General features: G+C 33.5%; 1 protein-coding gene across 1 annotated transcript in view; it reads left to right on the top strand.

The window, feature by feature from the left end:
• The first annotated feature begins 5,276 nt into the window (after nt 1-5,276).
• Nucleotides 5,277-21,779, top strand: part of LOC143252561 (corticotropin-releasing factor receptor 2-like) — a 95,348-nt gene continuing 78,845 nt past the window's right edge. The window contains exon 1 of the mRNA XM_076504896.1: nt 5,277-5,498. Within this exon, the coding sequence (XP_076361011.1) occupies nt 5,378-5,498 (121 nt within the window). The 5' untranslated portion in view covers nt 5,277-5,377. The remainder of the gene's footprint in view (nt 5,499-21,779) is intronic.

The raw sequence follows: 21,779 nt of genomic DNA, 5'->3' as shown, positions 1-21,779 counted from the left end.
AGTCTTACACTGTTAAATTAGGGACGGCTATTCATCACCACCCACCGCCAACTCTTAGGCTACTCTTTAACCAACAAATAATGGGATTGGTCGTCACATTTTAAATTCACAAAACTAAGAACATGGTTGACGTGATGGAAGTTCGAACCCGCAATCTCTAGATTGAGAATTGAGCGCCCTGACAATCAGGCCATACCAGTCCTCAATCAGAGAAAATAAATTGTTAAATAAGATAAATTAAACATTAAATAACTTATTATGAAACGAATATTTCCAAATTGTGATCAAAATAGCGTTAAAACTGGATGCTTCAATTCATTAGTGTATTTTTCTCTCTTCCCCTAAACAATACGTTATGCACATAAGAGAATAAACGGCTAGTCCAAAGCCAGTATGATTTAGATTTATCTGTTCTTAATTTTGAACCGCGGACCAGAGGGATGGCAATAGATTGCCAGCACTAGCTGGCTTAAGCGGTTACTTTTATCTGATTTACTGGCATGTCACTCTTATAACGCACCAATAACCGAAACAACAAATCGTGTTTGGAAGCAATCTCTCCTCTACCTCGGGACCATTGGACTTCCGGTCCAATACGCCAATCATTAAATCACGCTCAGGTATCAGGTATTTTGATATCTGCCCAAACTTATTTCGTTTGACTTTCAATACTAAAATGATGTAATAACCCTTTACCTTTCTTTGTACAAACCCAGCTTCTAAGGAACTGGATACTGATACAAAGTACAGACTGAAACCTGAACCAATGAAGAGACAAACAAGATATACGTAAGTTGGTTAATGTCCAGAGGAGGATGATATTTTAGCAGCGCTAAGGGTTTCAGAGCTGACTAATGTCACAAAATATTCTCCAGTCTTTAAGCAAAGGGTGCATTATAAGAGTAACAATCAATTCCATTAACGTAGATGGTAGAGCACTGCGAACTTGATACTTTCCATTTGGCAAATATTTCAAAATAAGGAACTGAAGCAGACAGTCTTAATAACTTTGTAACAATTCCATACACTTCTGTTTATTGTATAGTTTAGCATAATACTGTCCTTGACAACCATATAAAATGAAGTGCTATTTCCCTACTCAGACTGTTCATCAAACTAAAAAATAATAAAAGTAAAGAGGTTTGTATATTCAAACGTATCTGTAGAAATGTAAAGGAAACATAAAAGTTAAGTTCGTAGAAGGACGAGAATTCATATTCCATCAACACTATTAAAAACAATAATTTAGTTTATTCGAAGAATGAAAACCGAAATCTTACAAAACTTTAATTCGCTTTGCTGATTGTTGGACAAGTTCAAGTACAGTTTTAATGATTCTACTTTGAATTATAATATACTCTGTGAGGATTTTACTAGTATCGTTCTCCTCACGGCAACAAAAGGATATATTTGTTATCAGTTATCAACCAAACATGACAAATGGTGCATGGAGTGTCATTGAAGCTTCAAACGTTTGTTTGTTTGTTTTAGAATTTCGCACAAAGCTACTCAACGAGTATCTGCGCTAGCCGTCCCTAATTAAGCAGTGTAAGACTAGAGGAAAGGCAGTTAGTCATCACCACCCACCGCCAACTCTTGGGCTACTCTTTTAGCAACGAATAGTGGATTGATCGTCACATTATAGCGCCCCCACGGCTGAAGAGGCGAGCATGTTTGGTGCGACGGGGATTCGAACCCTTAACCCACCTGGCCGTGCCGGGCCTCAAATGTTTGTGGTATGTAAGCCAACAACAAGATTAGATTAAATCTTGTTCCATTTATTTAAAGTTTTCCTACTTACTGTGCAAAACTAATTCATTCAATACAAGGTAATCATTTTGCTCTCTCAGTGTTGTCCTGTTTTTTTCAATTTACGAAGAAAGTAAACAAATCAGCTAATGGCATAGATTCAAGTGTTCATCATCAATCAATGTGAGCTTACACAGGAACTCAATATCTCGATAAACTTCACTGACCAGGTTTTGAGGCCATCTTCCAATTTATTGATCTAGTATAACACATGTCTGCAGTATCTTAGGAAGATAAGAGTGTCACTACTGTGATGTATTGTGCATGTCGTTGACACTGTACAGAACTTTTGGTAACAGAGTCTGCAATTTCACTTGAAAAAGTGCCCGTGACTACTTTTGTCTTGACATTATACTAGTTTCAAGATCAGTTTAAAAGCTAACAGATGTTCAGAGTAGTTTTCGAGTATTATACAAACAGAGTTTCTTAATGTGCAATCTTTAAAACCAAAATATGTAACTACACCATGACATCGTGCAGGATAGCCCTTGTTTTAGAACCTTCCTTATTATGGTATCCTATTATCAAAAGGGTATGGTTATAATCATGTGTTTCTCATTAAAACAATATTGGTGATAACAACGGATACTATATTTTCTCAATCTCCACGTTTTGTTTACATGGGATGTTAATGCGCAGTTTTATTTAATACTATTAGGAACAACAGAAAATCTTAGTCTTCCACGATGTCTTTTGGTCTTTGTTCTTCATTGGCTCTGCGATACCAGCATCAATTAATATCCTAAAGCTATTATTAGCCTTCAATGGCACTTTTGAAACGTTGGCTTATCTTATACAATTATAAGCTATGCTCATAGCTATATTATTTCAGAGGTAGAAAATAATCATTTTAACATTTTTATCGAAGATACTCTTCTAAAAATGTTTCATTGATTTTATCAAAATCATTTTTCATTGTGTAGAATACGAGACATAAAGTTGACCTATTAAATAGCGTTCGTTCATCCTTGATTTAGTTATTATGTTAGTGTAAGGAACGCTGCTCAAGTATCTATCTTGTACTTTTGATCGTGTTGACACAGGGTTATTTAACCTACTTCAAGAAGTGGATTAACATTAGAGATTCAATTTAAAGCAGGGCTGTTAGTAATTCCAATGGATCCCAGCATAATACCAAAATAAACAACACAAATCGAACGCGAGCTTAACGGCTATTTGCAATACTAATAAATAAATATTCTTCAAATGAACTCAGGTCAGACATTAATAACCATTATAGTAACGACCAAACTTGTTATTATTGTTTTAAGTATATGATCATTATAAAATTCAATAGAAATGTGTGGGTGTGTTTTTCTTATAGCAAAGCCACATCGGGCTATCTGCTGAGTCCATCGAGGGGAGTCGAACCCCTCATTTTTAGTGTTGTTAATCCGTAGACTTATCGCTGTACCAGCGGGGGACGAATTAAATAGTGAAAATACACATGTTTCAGACAATTACATTGTTTTATTACTTTCATAATAAATAGATAGTTAGAAGACCCAGTATGGCCAGGTGGTTAAGACCCTTGATTCCTAATCTGAGGGTCGCGGATTCGAATCCCCGTCGCAACAAATATGCTTACCCTTTCAGTCGTAGGATCGTTATAATGTAACGGTCAATCCAACTATTCGTTGGTAAAAGAGTAGCCAAAGAGTTGGCGGTCGGTGGTGATGATTAGCTGCTTTCCCTTTAGTCTTACTTTGCTAAATTAAGGATGGCTAGTACAGATAACCCTCACGTAGCTTTGCGCGATATTCAAAAAACAAACAAACAGATACTTAGAGAGATATATCACATCCATAAAATTATTCTGAAATAAAATTCTATCGTAGAGGACAATCTTTACACAAAAAACTGATAGATACAACTTTTGTAAAGTGGTAGACAACGAAACTTCAGTCCCCTAAGTACAGTTGACTGTGATAAAATTGGGAATTCTGAGTCATGACAGTACGTATATCGCAGGTAAAATGGGGAATTATGGGTCATAACAAAAACGATTTGCATCTTTAAAACTCATGCTATGCTTTAGTATCAAAATATTGTTATAGGAAGTTTTTCTTGAATATCTATTATGTGTTATTACAATTACTTCTTACAATATTTGTGTATAATAATCACCTGTTCCTAGATTATGTGCAACAGAAAAGATTATTTCTTTATCATTATAAATCAACAAAGACGGACATGGGCAAGTTTAACTTTGTGAACCGTGTGGAAAAGAAAAGGGGGAGATCGGTCTCTGGTTAAGTTTCATAAAATTTTAATGGAAGGCAATAATCTGCTATTAAGGTTTTTTTTTTTTTAAATACTCGTACAGTTTTCATTGTAAAGTACAACTCGATAATCAAAAATTCTTAAATTAAGGTTATAAAAAATTAATTTCTTAAATGCGCGAGTCTTATATTTTCGTGAAAGGAGTTTGCTCTATGTAATATTGCTCACTGATTGATGAGCGAAATATTGTGATAGACGTTCGTGTGTCATCCATTGTATGATAATAACTACCTGTCCGAGAACAGGAGATGAAAATCATCTAGTAGAGCGAGCTGTACGTACGCAAGTTGGTTCTTCTAGCTGTGTTCGTACACGTTTCGAACGACTCTTTAAAAATTGGGCACCTTTGTAATAAACATATTTACCTGTATAAGAGAAATTAATTTGTTGAAGTAACTGTGGCTTTATTAGTATGTTAAGGGTAAAATGTTAAAGACTCTTGCTTTCAGGATTGTGTGAATGGATTATTTTAAAATAATATTAAGAAAAGATAATTCTGACATCTTGCTTGTGTGTCAAAGGTTTTGGGTAGTATCTCTTTGTAATATAATACAAATATTAAAGTTTTATCTTTATTTCAAGCCTTTTTTAGCTATCATCTTGCTCGGTTGTATGAAATATCTAACTTGTATGCTTTGAAACGAAGTCTACGTTTTAATAGGAATATATATAAACTTTTATTGTTACTAATCCGTGGTTAGAGGAAGCTATTTAATCTTTGTGTAGAAAACGTTTATTTTTGTCTCTGTGGAAAGCTGAAACATTTTTTAGTGAAGTACACAAATCCACAAAACAAATCTAAACTCATACTTGAAGGAAAACGTTAGGATTTTGAGTTTAGAAACGTCAATCCCTCAGAAAATCCACGTGTATTAATGTGTCTCTTATCTACAAAGAACATATTGAGTGTTTTATGCTGATCCGCCACAGAGGAAAATAAATGTGTCACTAAGAATATATCAGAGCCAATCGATATGTCTACTTGATATATATAAAAAATGAAATTATTCGTACGGATTTTTTGGTATAAGCGACGAGAGAGAAACAGTGTATTTATTTTATGTTTTTCCATCCACCCTCCCTCTAAAAAATGGATATCAACTGGTAGAATCGAAAGTTAGTTGAAACTCAGCGATAGGATGAGTCATTGCGCATGGGCTCGAGTTTGACAATATCCTCACTGATGCATTTTCCTAGCTTCATTCTGAGTGACACCATCCTTTACGCAGGTACCCAACCATTAACACTCTAGAATACAGCTTCGAACCCTGATCCAGTCTTCTTTATGATGACCACTCCTACAGAAACTCCTCGGAACTGGACAATGAACAAACTCTTGGAAAATCTACCAAAGTCAGAGGACGAATGTGTCAAAAAGTTCAAGAATTTTAAACCCTCTACAGAAGGTAAGAAATCCAATATAAAAATCGTATTATCATATAACTGAACACAATTATTTGCTCAATTTCTATATAAAAATATATATTTTTATATAAATAATATATTTTATTAACCATAAAGAATTGTCTTCAATATATAGGCTACATTTCTATTTGTAACAAACGATTCATTTATCACCAGTCTCCTGTTTTCTTATGAGTGGCTATTATTATTATTTGTATATTAATGCACCGCAATTTACATGAGTCAGTTGAATTATGTAAAAACTGTTTTACAATTGATAAAACAGAGTATTCCACTACAAAGGTTTTATAATTTATTTGAGGTAACAACAGCGTATTAAATGTATTATGTATAATACATAAACGTAAGCTAATTTCCTAAATTTCATGTCTGACTAAATTAGCACCTTATATATTATCTTATTATCAAAATTATCTCAGTTTTTGGAACAATTAGAACAAATAAAAATGACGATGTTTATCTAAATGTATTTGTGTTTCTGTGCACTAATTTTGATAAAATATTGTAATAAGATTAGTTGTTTTTTAGGCACATAAATCTCAGGTTCATTAGAATAGTAAACGGTTGACTTTACTGAAGTTTACTCGAAGCATATTTCTTCAAAACAAATACAGTTCAAAAATCTAAGAGTAGGAGTATCTTTGCTAATGATAAAATGGCGTTGAATGGATCAAAATCTCGAATGTTCATTGTTAGAAAAGCTATTATGAATTTTATGCGATAACAAAATACATCTCATAAAAGTAATAGCTCGAAGCAAAGAGTCTTTAACATATTTTAAAAAATCTCTTTCTTTGATACATCAGTTTTGAGAGATCAGTACCAATTAGTAACTTTCTGCTACATAATAAGCACGATTGGCGATGAAGAAAATAACTGTAATAAGTGTATATTACTCTTTTTCGCACTCTCGACGTTGTAACTTGTTTCTTTCTTTTGCAAGCTGTTTCGATACGAGAAAATTTGGAACTGAAATCGTAAAGTTTGTTATTGAGATAAAAGTTTGAAATTTTCTAATTATTTTTCTATATATTATTGTAGCATGTGTGAGTAAAATTTTAAGTAAAGGGAATAGGTGACATTAACGCTTCTTCGATGAGTCCAGCCAGAGTTAATATAACAAAATCATTCAACGTTGAAGATCTTAATTGAACGACTACTCTTTAAACTACATTCTAACCAAGTAATTTTCATCATTAGAAAGTTCTTGGATAGCTGGACTGAGTCTGAGAAGACGAACGATATGTTTCTATGACAAGAAATGTTTGCTAAGTTAAAGCGGCTGTGATAGAGAGCTCCTCGTGTCCTTTCACGGAGTTCGATAATAAGGCTGGGTTTCCTGTTAAAGAAATGATCTTTTTTAAATCTGCCGACTTCTTATGTGTAGGTGATTTTTGGAAATTAATTTCAGGCCCCATGTATAGAGAACTCTTAATTTCCTAAAGTTTCCCGTTTTCCTGCTTATTTAAAGAGTGCGGAAAGCTCACACTTTTATGGAACCAAGTTCCATTCTTTTCATATGTAGGCTTAACTATATTACCTAATTGTTCAATATTTTACGGTTGGAGGGAGAACTTATAAGGAATAAGAACAAATCCTGGAAAGATATATTAAACAAACTTTAGAGTAATATTACTAATTTTACATTTGTTTTTGTTGTAAGTTAATTTAAAAAAGGAGCTGATAGTAGTGTAATTATTATAGTGTTCTCAATGTGAATCTTAAGATTTGGGGTTCAAGCACTGCCATAGCAAAAATACGATTTTTGGGTTGTAGATACAGTCACTTCTTAACACTTTGATACAGTTAGAATATCTCCAATTGTTGGACGTAGTAGTCAGTCTTGATCACTAAAGCTCTCCAGTAACACATCGGTACGTCTGCAAACTCGCAGCACTAGAAACCGAGTTTCGATATCCGTAGTCGGCAGAGCACAGTTATCCCATTGTGCATCATTGTGCTTAATTCTAAACAATCAGTAAATCCATTTTGCACTAGCTGGCTTCCCTCTAATTTGTCAGTTTAAAATTAAGGACGGCTATGCGCAGCTGTTTCGTTTCTACGCGTAAATTCGCAAACGAACAAACATTTAAAACGGATTTAGCTACAAATCAATAACTATTTCGTAGTCAAGACGGAATTTATAACTATAATGCTATGTTCTAGTCTGTGAACTGAAATCATTATCAAAGTAAAATAAACAGAATATTTGAATTATAGTGTGTGTTTTTCTTAACAAAGCCACATCAAGCCAATGCCGAGTCCACCCAGGAGAATTGAACCCCTGATTTTAGATGTATAAATCTGTAGACTTACCGCTGTATTTAATTATTGAAAATGGGAAATTATGGACATACACTCTATGAATATCCATCTTTATATAATGTAAAGTTTGTTTATTGTTTTTGGTATTAAGTGCAAAGCTACTCTATGCTAGCTGTGAGAATCCATAGACACACCGCTATGTATTTTACATAGGGTGTATATATATATATATAAAAGTTTTTATACTACTACTACTAGATGTCGTATTACAATCAAAATTGTACCCCGCTGGTACAGCGGTAAGTCTATGGATTTAAAACGCTAAAATCAGGCGTTCGATTCCTCTCGGTTGACTCAACAGATAGCCCGATGTGGCTTTGCTATAAGGAAATACGCACTCAACCGTACTTCAAAAGCTAATTTGAAAGTCTAATCAGATTTAACAATTTTCCAGCAATATCAGACGGATTATAGTTATTTAGTTCACTACAAACTTTAGCTAGTTTTCTTTTTTTGATTATTTAATTTCTCGCAATTTCGCACAAAGCAACACGGGGGGCTATCTGTGTTAACTAGCGATCCATACTTTTGATGCGATATACTAAAGGTAAGGCAGCTGGTAAATATTACAAACTTCCAACTTTTGTGATATTCATGTCAAACGGAATTGTGAGAATTAGCCGTTACTCTTATAACACACTTTAATCCCAAGAAGTAAGGCACGATTTCTTTTTCCGGCAACAATACCCCAGGCAAGGAATTTCAGCTCCACAGTATTGTGTATAGACCTTAAACTATGGAACGTATGTCAAACTGTAAATCAGACAATGCTTTGAAACTAACTACAAATTGTAGTTTATATACTAACAAAATGTCAGTGTCTAGCTAGACTTTATAAAAATCAAAATCTTCTCTTACTGAAATCTTACTTAAAGACTTACTGAGATCCTGAAACTGTTAACTTGTTTTAAGTAATTGGATTAATCTAACTTTGCAGTGTTACTTTAACTAAACCAAGACTTTGCTTATTGAATTTCACTTAAATCTGCACGAAGTTTTCGATAACTGTAACAAATTTTGAAGTGAAGGTTTTTGTCTGTATGTCGTTAAACGTGAAGCTACACACCAGGTTATCGACATTCCGTTTGCTTTGGCTACGGAAATTCGATCTTTAGTGTTACAGGCCTTTGGGCTTATCGGTGAATCACCGGTGGGGAACTTGTAATGACTGACTATAGTGGAACCTTAGATCCACTATCTGGTAGGCTTATCATTGGTCAAAGGCTCGGTCCGAATCAGTCTTTAAGCTACAAAGCTGAAGTTGACTCTCCAACATTCTTTCATGTATATATCTTTAATTAAAGTACAGTCAGATTTCTAGGCAACCATTTTTTAAGTTAAGACGTTAGGGAACTTCACACCAAAAGACACTGCATCTATTCATCACGATTATCTAGGAAATGTGGTGTTTGAAGGTTTCACCTGTTAGCTTGTCTGACGTGCTTGAGTATTAATGAAGTATCTAATTTATTTATTAGTTGTCTCATTCGGACAAAACAACTTCAGTCCTTCTTAGACAATATTCACGTGCGTGGTAAAAATGTATAGTAGTGTTTAGTAAATTCTGTTTAGTTACGATCAGTAACAGTAGTTAGATGAATGCACGCGGTCGAAGTTAACGTTTCTCACAGTTTAAAGGATGTAAAAGTTAAGTGAGGCCAATAAATAAATACATTTACAATTTTTTGTACTTAAAAAGTTTTAATTACAATTTATTAATTAGCGTAATGTTGTTTTGTATAATATGTTTATAATACTTTTTTTTTTCTCACATTTACAAAACAACAGCAGAAGTGTAACCAGAAGTAAAATTATATTCTCAGTAATGGCCAGGTGGTTAAAGCACTCGACTCGTAATCTGATGGTCACGGGTTCGAATCCCTATTACACCAAACCTGCTCGTCCTTTTAGCCATTGAGGGCGTTATAACGTGACGGTCAATCCCACTATTCGTTTGTAAAAGAATAGCCCAGGAGTTGGCAGTGGGTGGTGATGATTAGCTCTCTTCTCTCTAGTCTTACACTGCTAAATTAAGTACAGCTAGCGCAGATAACCTTTGTGTAGCTTTGCGCAAAATTAGAAAAAAAATAAAAATTAAGACGTTAGGTTTATTGTCCGGGATCCAGGGAGAATATAACACGGACGAAGATGGGAAAATATGAATAGAGTGGGATGGTTAGACTGACGATTCAGAATTTCCAAGTGTGAAAAAATAGTTGTTTTTTTCAGAATGTTTGTTTTTACAGCATAATTTACGACTTTGTACTAGTTACTTTCTTAAAATATTAGTTTAAAAACGTTCTGTGATGAAAGAGGAGGGAAAACTGATATACATATACCTTCCAGCTACAGTATGTGATAACGCTATCATCACTATATGACAACGCTATCATAAACAGACTTTAATAAAAACCAGGTTATTTGTCTGAAAGCAAAATATATGAACTCAGCTTTTAAAGCTAAGCACAAAACTACACAGAGGACTAATGTGCTCTGCTTATCGAAAGCTGATTTCTAGCATTGTACGTTACCAGAAGTATCCTTGTACCACTGGGAACATTTATGTGACAGGAGAATAATTCCATCAAGTAAAAAGTTGTGAAAACCTCAATTCCTTTTCATACATAATGTCTCTGTTTACTGAGAGTGAAAGATAGACAAATAAATTAGTGAAAATACGAGATGGATAAAGTAAAGAAAGAGATGGAAAGTCCTATCTATGCAAGGTTTCACACTTTGAGGACCAGCAGGAAGAGAGCTTTTCTGAACTTGATGAAATGAAGCTAGTTTTATGGATATCTTTTTAAACTGTCATTCGAGTTACGCCTTAATAAAAAAAATAAAGAAATACATCTACGACATTCACGCTATTCTCTCTCTGAAACACCATCAAGTAGACTACATTCCACTCCAAATGGAATGTTGATGAGATTTCTTAACTTGAATCCAAGGCATTTAATGAAGGTTTAACGGATGCTGTAAAATAATCGTTGATTTTTTTTTCTTTATATCTGTGTAAAAATGTACATTTTTTTTTCTTCTAGGTTTTAACAAACCGAACACTTATCAATATACTAATAGACTTATATGTATAGACAGTCGAGTGGGTCATTTTAAAGCAATTTTGAATACACAAATCAGCAAATTCCGTGACAAATACAGCCGACATAACGTTGTACCAAAAGTACATTTTGATATTACTTGGTGTTACGTAAGTAATGTGACGCTACCGAAAGTTGATCGCCTTCGGGAAGGATTCGTAAGAGCCCTTTCTCACACACAATATTCATTTATTGAGATCATAAACATGAGATTAAATCGTTTATTGATCATTTCTAAGACGAAAGTTTTCATTCTACTCAATATATTTTGCACGTGGAGTATCTTAGGATTATGACCATCTTATAACAAGACCCACAACAAGTCGTATGCTTGACGAGGTAAGCTAAGTGCTACGTCTTGTAACAGGAGAAAAAAACACGAACACAAAAGTCATTGGCGGTAGTTACTCAGACAATACTACGTAGCATTATAATAATAAAAAAGGATCTCTGTGTTAGAACATGTGAATTTAGATTGCTTTCACTACACAACCGTTAAACTGTCACATACCTTTGGCAGCAGGGCAGTGATGACATACCGGTCAAGCCGCCAGACGCAATGCCATATATTTCTGTGAAATAAGTTTGTTGAATCGGACACGGGATCACGTCTTCCTCACAGGTTAAATTGGTTTTTGAATAAAAACTTGGAGGAGTTGCACGTTTTAGACATGATAGCCTTACAACGTAACGTTTTGCTATGGAAACTACACTGCAATAGTATTGTCAGGATGATCATCAGTTATTATGACCGTACGTGTAAGCATGGACTGTAACGATGAGGCTCCAAAATCGTTATAATATAACATAGTCAATCTCTGTGTAGATATAATACTATGCAGTCCTCAAATTACGTCTCATATCAGTTTACACACAAAGTGTTATCGCAGTGGTAATTGTATAGTAGGATAAAATGATCCTTACTCATATACTTAAATCATAAGAGAAGTTTAGATGGATGATTTATAATTTCCAGTTCGGGGATATTTCTCCTTATTTTTTTTCGGAAAACAAAAGAGTATGGATCATCTTAGGTTTGAGAATCACCTAGAAAGAGACCTGCAACAGGTCATGTCCATAGTAAAATAACATATTCCTCAAAATTTATCTCGCCAGTATATATGTATAGAAAGATAGAACTGTACATTAGAGCACATAACAATGGTGTAGATCATTTTATGAAACGACTGCACCCCAACATGACTCACTTATGTCACTTGAAAGGTGATAAAACATATACGACTACGTGATTGAATATATTGTTTTGCAGGTTCCACATTTGTCGTCATTTTGTTGAACATGATTAGAGCCTCCAGATTCACACTAGGAACACTCTTCATGACATTGTAAATCATCAACAAACAGCCTTAGTCTTACACCATTCCTTATATTAGATATAGTTCTGATAAAGGTAATAAGCTTGCCTTGATCAGGAGCTACTGATAATGCCAACAAGATGGTGTAATATTTTATCTGCCTCTGTAATTCTAGTAAAATGTGGAGTGAATAAAGATAGAAAAGCATTTGAAACTGAGTGAAAGAAATGGGTATTTATTTTATTTGGAAGTAACCGCTGAGATTTCTTTACAATAACTAATTTATTTTCATCTAATGAAGAATATTGAACGTAATTAGAAAAAAAATTAGGTAAGAACCATTTAGCATCGTGCTAAAGGTTGTGATGATTTATGTTGAAACTGGAATAAAAACATCAATAGAAATCGATTAATTATACCGTTACAAAACCTATGTCGTCTTGTCAGGTAGACCTAAAGCAGAGCCCACGAAAGTATGTTTACTGGTCGGTAGGCATATTTGTTAATAAAAATGACTTTTTAAGGTGTACGTTGTCTAATGAAAAGTTAAGCTATGATTTGTTGTCATGTCCGATATGCAGCTATATTAGTTCTTCATGCTACTTCAGATCAATAAGGCTCGGTATGGCCAGGTGGTTAAGACACTCGACTCGTAATCTAAGGGTCGCGGATTCGAATCCTCGTCACACCAAACATGCTCGCCATTCGAGCCGTAGGGGTGTTATAATGTTACGATCAATTTCACTATTCGTTGGTAAAAGAGTAGCCCTAGAGGTAGCGGTAGGTGGTGATGACTAGCTGGTTTGCTTTTAGTCTTAAATTGCTAAATTAGGAACGGCTAGCGCAGATAGCCCTCGTGTAGATTTGTAGGAAATTTAAAAAAAAATCAATAATAGTATTCACCGAAATTATCTTATTGTATTCCACTACTATGTTGGTGTATTTGTAAAAACAAAATATTATCCCTGTACCAGAATTTAAAATACTAACCACCAATCAAAAAGAAAAAAGTTTTACTTTTGTTTGTTTTTTACTTCAGTAAACATTAAATTCAATTCAACTATATGCATATTACATTTACATTAAGGTCAATGATGTAATAAACGTTTATTTCACTCTCACGATTCAACAAGACTTCTCTAAAACCTGTTAAAAAGCTGTATTGATAATTCTGAGAACAGTATTTATTTTCCAGTGATGAAGAGAAAACCCACTTGTAGAGAAATACTTGTGTTTGTTTGTTTTTTGGAATTTCGCACAAAGCTACTCGAGGGCTATCTGTGCTAGCCGTTTCTAATTTAGCAGTGTAAGACTAGAGGGAAGACAGCTAGTCATCACCACCCACCGCCAACTCTTGTGCTACTCTTTTACCAACGAATAGTGGGATTGACCGTCACATTATACGCCCCCACGGCTGGGAGGGCGAGCATGTTTAGCGCGACTCGGGCGCGAACCCGCGACCCTCGGATTACGAGTCGCACGCCTTACGCGCTTGGCCATGCCAGGCCGAAATACTTGTGTAAAAACGGCTGGTTTTATTTGAGAAAATTGTTTATGTAGAAGGTCGAAACGTTGTTCGCTCCTCTACATAAGCAATTTTCTCAATCCAAACCAGCCGTTTTTACATACGTCTTTGTTTCATATCAGATATGATAAAAAATCTGGCATAAAACTACCGTTAGTCATCGGCATACGAGAGCTAGTCAATAGTCATCGCTGGGTCTTCAGGTAATAAATGGTTTAACAGTTAACTAATGTAAATTGTAGTATTTTGATTGTTTCGTTACAAGAAAAATTCAAGAAATCTGTGACAGCACACTCTGATTGTCAGCGACAAGTTAACAGTTTAGAAATGTTATTTTTGGTATATTTTGGAAGTTATTTGAAAATTATGGGTTTATGTTAATAACTTCCAAACAATAACCAAACATCCGTCAATCTCTGTCAACTTATTAATAAATGTTTAAGACGACTTTAGTGAAAACACTTCTAAATTACATAAATCCAACAAACCCATACCTGAGAACCAGCGCTATCGGAAAGAAACAGCTCAAGCTTTATAGAAATAACCGAGAAATATTCGTCTACAAAGCTGATATAGGAAGTTCCATGGTGATTGAACCAAACAAACAATACGATACATTAGTTTGTTTGCTTTAGATGTATGGTCCTTTAGTCAAAAATAAATGACCTTAGGTGTAAGGATAGCAAGTAATTTAGCGTTTTGGCTCGGCATGACCATGTAATTATGGCGCTCGATTTTTATTCTGAAGGTTGCGTGTTCGAATGACCATCGCAACTAACATGCTCGCCCTATCAGCCGTGGATTTGTTAATAATGACAGTTCATCTTGTTATTCATCTGCAGACATACTACTGTGCTACTGGTGGGTGAGCCCGGCATGGCCAAGTGTGTTAAGGCGTCAGATTGGTAATTTGAGGGTCGCGGGCTCGCATCCTAGTTGCGCCAAACATGCTCGCCCTTTCAGCCGTGGGGGCGTTATAATGTGACGGTCAATCCCACTATTCGTTGGTAAAAGAGTAGCTCAAGAGTTGGCGGTGGGTGGTGATGACTAGCTGCCTTCCCTCTAGTCTTACACTGCTAAACTAGAAACGGCTAGCACAGATAGCCCTTGAGTAGCTTTGTGCGAAATTCCAAAACAAACAATACAATAATAAATTAGGTAAATTAACCAAAATATGTTTTTATTATTTTAACATTCAAAGTTTAGTTCTACGTGTGTGAGAAGCAAAGTTACGGTTACTAGAAAGTAAATTATAAGAATTTATTTCATTATTAAGGCTCATATTAATAATATTTTATACATATTTTGATTACTTTTTGTTTTGTTTTTTTGGAATTTCGCACAAAGCTACTCGAGGGCTATCTGTGCTAGCCGTCCCTAATTTAGCAGTGTAAGACTAGAGGGAAGGCAGCTAGTCATCACCACCCACCGCCAACTCTTGGGCTACTCTTTTACCAACGAAAAGTGGGATTGACTGTCACTTATAACGCCCCCACGCCTGGGAGGGCGAGCATGTTTGGCGGGCGCGAACCCGCGACCCTCGGATTACGAGTCGCGCGCCTTACCCGCTTGGCCATGCCGGGCCATTTTGATTATATTCAGAGTAGTTAACTTTGACTAATTTGCGAAGATTATACACATATTCACTTTTTTCTGAAGTATTTTTACTAGGCTAGGCTTAGCGATAATTTACTTCGTTACTCTTGATGTGATACAGTGAGCACCAGCCCCTTAACTCCAGTCCTTTATATTAAAAATAAAATAACCTGTTCTTTAAAATTGAAAAATAAATCGAGTAGAAAAAATTGACTAACATTTTTTTTATTGTAGCCAACAAGCCTCTTTTTAAGAATTTGAAATTTATTTTTTCCGCGTGTTCAACGAGGCTTAAGTATTTTAATGTTCGCCTCGCTTTAAATTCAGAATAGTCCTAGGTCAGTTGTAAAATCAGTATGAACGACAGTACTAAAAGATAGCAGTGGAGTGACTGGGATATTTTTTGTATACAAATAACATAACATAATTAAATAACATAATGAAAGGAAAGAACTAATGAAAAAATATTCTAATAATTATTATAATCTTAGACCCAATCATCTACTCTTACAACTCTTTTAACTATGATTTTAACAACTTTTAATTGGGTAATGAATCATTACCTTTCTAAGATAAATTCGAAAATAAAAAGGTGTCACTTCCGTAAACATTTACACAAACTGGATAACAATATCGCTCTGTATTGTTTCCATATTATACATTTATTATCTCAAGTCCTTCATCAAGGTGAAAAACTTCTTACAAAACTGTTTTACAAGACTAAAAACGAGAGTTAATACTAGATCATGAAACAGAATATTAGAACCTACTACAGTCATTTATTTCCTCAAGAAAAACTAGAAGTTCTTTAACTACAGATGTTTAACACCAATAATTATTCATCGGGGATATTAGGTGTTATATTTTCTACGCCATATTGAACAAAATGTCATAAATACAGCCTTACATAAGTACTCGGTTTGGTTTCGATATGTAAAGGAAATTTTTTGTGAGCTGAGAAACAAAGAACATATAACGTTCTTCAAACACATAAACAACACAAAGACGTGCAATTCACCTATGAAAGCGAAAATGCCTTCACAATAAACTCTAAATGTTAGCATCGCACGAGCTTTCCATTTCACGGTTTAAACGTCGAAAATACGTAATAAAAACACATACAGTGGTTATCGCCTGAGACTATAAAGTTTAAATCCCGTAGTTCACGTCCCGTTACTGTAAAAATAAGAAATTAAATGTCGCTTAGCACCGCGGGTTTGCCATGAGAGTGCTGTCAAATGCTGTTCAGTCTGACACGAGAACTGTTAGCGTTGGTTGGTGCCGAATAGCTGCCTTACTTTTATTCTATAATTTTAAAAATAAGCCTCGTTGTAGCTTTGCGCGAAGTCCATTGAATTATCTAAACTAATTGCCTAATCCAGCAATTAACCAAAAAAATATACATATCAGATGCATTAAAAGGCCTCTATAAATTTAATAATATCATATGGAACAATGATAACATTGCGTAGAAATTACTCTTGATCAAACGTTTCACTAGGCCCACTAAAAAGGTTTCTTCCTCCAAAGACCAATACAAACCATAAACGAATTTTTTAAAAAAATTCCAGTCTACCAAACCTAAATCCGAAAATGGTTAACACGAAAACATAGTAGTGACAAATAGCTTAAAATGCTACGCACTTGAGGGTTAAAAAACTAGAAAAACTACAGAGTGAACCCACCCACTTCGAAACCAGTTACAAAATACAATACAGCAACTGACCGGTCTTTTCCTTATGTGAAACAGAGCAAAAACTGGACAACTGATAAAATAACACCTAAAACCTGACTTTTAAGTTCATGAACACACGGAGATACAAAAACCCACAATTTTCTATAATATTGTTGTCCTTTGTATTTATCACATTTTTTCACAATGAATCATCTGTACGTTCTGCACAGAAGGTACCGAACGCTGGATTGTAGCATGCATTTTAAGTTCGGAAATTTACCGCTGAGCACTGTTCATGGACTTATAACGTTAAAATCTGGTTTCGATACCTCTGGTGTGCACAGCACAGATAGCCCATTGTGTAGCTGACAAACGAACAAACGAAACTTACAACTGAACTATCGGGTACTTTTTATGTCAAAAATGCAATCATGCGGAAACATGAACTAGGCATTCATAAAATAACAATTTCATAAGTTTATTAACTAAATCTGACTGACCTACTGTTATCAAACACTCAGTGAGTTGTTTAATAACCCCACCAAACACCAGGTTGTTCCTATGAAACCATAAGGCCACGTAGCTGTAAAGTACAGACAGATTCATGGTATTAGATGGGCTTCCATATAAATTTTACATCCAAATACTCACCTTAAGTTTAGTTCAAATGTATCCGAGAATCTGTTCTTATAATATTTTAAATTTAAACTTCAACAGAGACCTTTTAAATTTCAATAATTTGGGTAAGCCCATTAAGGCACATCACTTTGAACAGTAAGATTACAAAAATAGTAAAAATCTGGGTATTTATCAAGTCCTAGTAAGAGAGAGAGAGAGAGAGAAAGAGAGAGAGAGAGAGAGAGAACTGCCATTATGTAGATTACATTCAACTTGTGTATTTGACTTCTTTTTGAAATCGTTATAGATTATAGGCGTTGACGTTTGACAAAAGAAAAACGAAGTCAATCTGTTATACTCTACTTCTATCTAATTTTACTCATTATTACTTAGATCATTGTATGGAAATGTGTTAAAACTGCACTAGAATGAAGATAAAAACCTCCTATTAGTTATGAATACATTGGAGTCTTTCTTTCTAAATTCTCTTATTAGGAGAGATAAGACTCAATATCATTATGTAAAGATTATTTGATATTCGTCACGTAGCTTGAGTATTAGTTTAAAGAATACAGTCTATTAAACACAAAGAAAAACGTTTGAAAGAATAATTCTCATTTTTTATTATGGACTCTTTCTAAACAGAGTGGAAAAACATTGTAACAATAATTTCACGATGCTATTCTAGACATTTTCAAACATAATACAAAACGTTTGAAACAATTGTCTGCTGTTATCACGGATCATTTTAAACAGTGAAAAACATATCAAAATAATGTTTCCTGTTATTGTAGACTTTTTGAAAAATTGCAGTAGACAAATGATTCAAAGTATTGTATGTCGTTAGTATAGACCTTTATAAACACAGTAGAAAATCGTTTCAATGTATTCTATCTTATTAGTATAGAACCTTATAAACACAGTAGAAAAACGCTTCAAAATACTGTATGTTGTTACAATAGAAATTTTTAATTAAGTAGAAAATAGTTTCAATGTACTTTACTTTGTTAGTATAAAATTTTATAAACGTTTCAAAGTGTTGTCTGTCGTGAGTATAGACCTTTATGCACACAGAAAAAAAACGCTTCAAAGTATTGTTTATTGTTAGTATAGACCAATATAAACACAGTACAAAATCATTTCAATGTATTGTACAATATTAGTATAGAACATTGCAAGGAAAGTAGAAAGAGCTTTGAAAGTATATGTTGTAAGTATAGAACTTTTTAAATACAGTATAAAAACGATTGAGCGTATTACGTGTTATTTGAAATAAAACTTTATAATCACAGTAGAAATAAAGCTTCAAAGTATTGCATGTTGTTTGTATAGAATTTAAAAACACAGTAGAAGAACGCTTCAAAGTATTGTATGTCCTTTGTATAGACCTTTATAAACACAGTAGACAATCTTTTTAATGTATTTGATGTTGGTAGTATAGACCTTTATAAACACGGTAGAAAAACGCTTAAGTATTGTTTATTGTTAGTATATAATTTATACACACAGAAAAAATACGATTCAAACAATTCTATGTTGTCAGTTTAGACTTTATGCACACAGTAAAAAATCGTTTATATGTATTGTACGTTGTTAGTGTATACTTTATAAACATAACAGAAAAATGCTTCAAAGTACTCTAGATTGTTAGTATAGAACTTTATATACACAGTAGAAAAAGTCTTAATTAGTGTATATTGTTAATATAGACCTTTATAAATAGGTAGAAAATCGTTTCAGTGTAATATATGTTGTTAGTATAGAAATTTATAAATAGGTAGAAAATCGTTTCAGTGTAATATATGTTGTTAGTATAGAAATTTATAAATACGGTATAAAATCGTTTCAGTGTAATATGTTGTTAGTATAGAAATTTATAAAACGGTAGAAAATCGTTTCAGTGTAATATATGTTAGTTAGAAATTTATAAAAGGTAGAAATCGTTTCAGTGTAATATACGTTGTAGAAAATTTATAAAAAGGTAGAAAATCGTTTCAGTGTAATATATGTTGTTAGTGTAGAAATTTATAAAAATTTATAAAAAGGTAGAAAATCGTTTCAGTGTAATATATGTTGTTAGTGTAGAAATTTATAAAAAGGTAGAAAATCGTTTCAGTGTAATATATGTTGTTAGTATAGAAATTTATAAAAAGGTAGAAAATCGTTTCAGTGTAATATATGTTGTTAGTGTAGAAATTTATAAAAGGTAAAAATCGGTAGAAAAAATCGTTTCAGTGTAATATATGTTGTTAGTGTAGAAATTTATAAAAGGTAGAAAATCGTTTCAGTGTAATATATTGTTAGTTAGAAATTTATAAAAGGTAGAAAATCGTTTCATGTAATATACGTTGTTAGTATAGAAATTTATAAAAGGTAGAAAATCGTTTCAGTGTAATATATGTTGTTGTTAGTATAGAAATTTATAAAAAGGTAGAAAATCGTTTCAGTGTAATATATGTTGTTAGTGTAGAAATTTATAAAAAGGTAGAAAATCGTTTCAGTGTAATATATGTTGTTAGTGTAGAAATTTATAAAACGGTAAAAAATCGTTTCAGTGTAATATATGTTGTTAGTGTAGAAATTTATAAAAACGGTAGAAAATCGTTTCAGTGTAATATATGTTGTTAGTGTAGAAATTTATAAAAACGGTAGAAAATCGTTTCAGTGTAATATATGTTGTTAGTGTAGAAATTTATAAAACGGTAGAAAATCGTTTCAGTGTAATATATGTTGTTAGTGTAGAAATTTATAAAAAGGTAGAAAATCGTTTCAGTGTAATATATGTTGTTAGTGTAGAAATTTATAAAAAGGTAGAAAATCGTTTCAGTGTAATATATGTTGTTAGTGTAGAAATTTATAAAAAGGTAGAAAATCGTTTCAGTGTAATATATGTTGTTAGTGTAGAAATTTATAAAAAGGTAGAAAATCGTTTCAGTGTAATATATGTTGTTAGTGTAGAAATTTATAAAAACGGTAGAAAATCGTTTCAGTGTAATATATGTTGTTAGTGTAGAAATTTATAAAAACGGTAGAAAATCGTTTCAGTGTAATATATGTTGTTAGTGTAGAAATTTATAAAAACGGTAGAAAATCGTTTCAGTGTAATATATGTTGTTAGTGTAGAAATTTATAAAAACGGTAGAAAATCGTTTCAGTGTAATATATGTTGTTAGTGTAGAAATTTATAAAAAGGTAGAAAATCGTTTCAGTGTAATATATGTTGTTAGTAGAGACTTTTGTTTGTTTGTTTTTGAATTTCGCACAAAGCTACTCGAGGGCTATCTGTGCTAGCTGTCCCTAATTTTGCAGTGTAAGACTAGAGGAACGGCAGCTAGTCATCACCACCCACCGCCAACTCTTGGGCTACTCTTTTACCAACGAATAGTGGGATTGACCGTCACATTATAACGCCCCCACGGCTGGGAGGGCGAGCATGTTTGGCGGGCGCGAACCCGCGCCCCTCGGATTACGAGTCGCACGCCTTACGCGTTTGGCCACGCCGGGCCAGTAGAGACTTTAATTAACCAGATAGAAAAACGCTTCAAAGTGTTTTTATGTTGTTAATAATGAATTTTTAAATACAGTAGAAAAACCTATCAAGGTATAGTATGTTATTATTATAGAATTCCTTAAATACAATAGAAAAACGCTTCACATTATTATTTATTGTTATTATAGACCTATATAAACACGGTAGAAAATCGTTTAAATATATTGTACGTTGTTAGTATACACCTTCATAAACACAGTAGAAAATTGTTTCAATGTATTGTACGTTGTTAGTATACACCTTCATAAACACAGTAGGAAATTGTTTCAATGTATTGTACGTTGTTAGTATACACCTTCATAAACACAGTAGAAAATTGTTTCAATGTATTGTACGTTGTTAGTATATACATTCATAAACACAGTAGAAAATTGTTTCAATATATTACATGTTGTTAGTATACACATTCACAAACACAGTAGAAAATTGTTTCAATGTATTGTACGTTGCTAGTATATACATTCATAAACACAGTAGAAAATTGTTTCAATATATTACATGTTAGTATACACCTTCATAAACACAGTAGAAAAACGCTTCAAAGTGTAGGATATCG

The sequence above is a fragment of the Tachypleus tridentatus genome, chromosome 6 (genome assembly GCF_004210375.1).
Source record: "Tachypleus tridentatus isolate NWPU-2018 chromosome 6, ASM421037v1, whole genome shotgun sequence".
NCBI lineage: Eukaryota > Metazoa > Arthropoda > Merostomata > Xiphosura > Limulidae > Tachypleus > Tachypleus tridentatus.
This window is presented reverse-complemented; position numbering and strand designations above follow the sequence as displayed.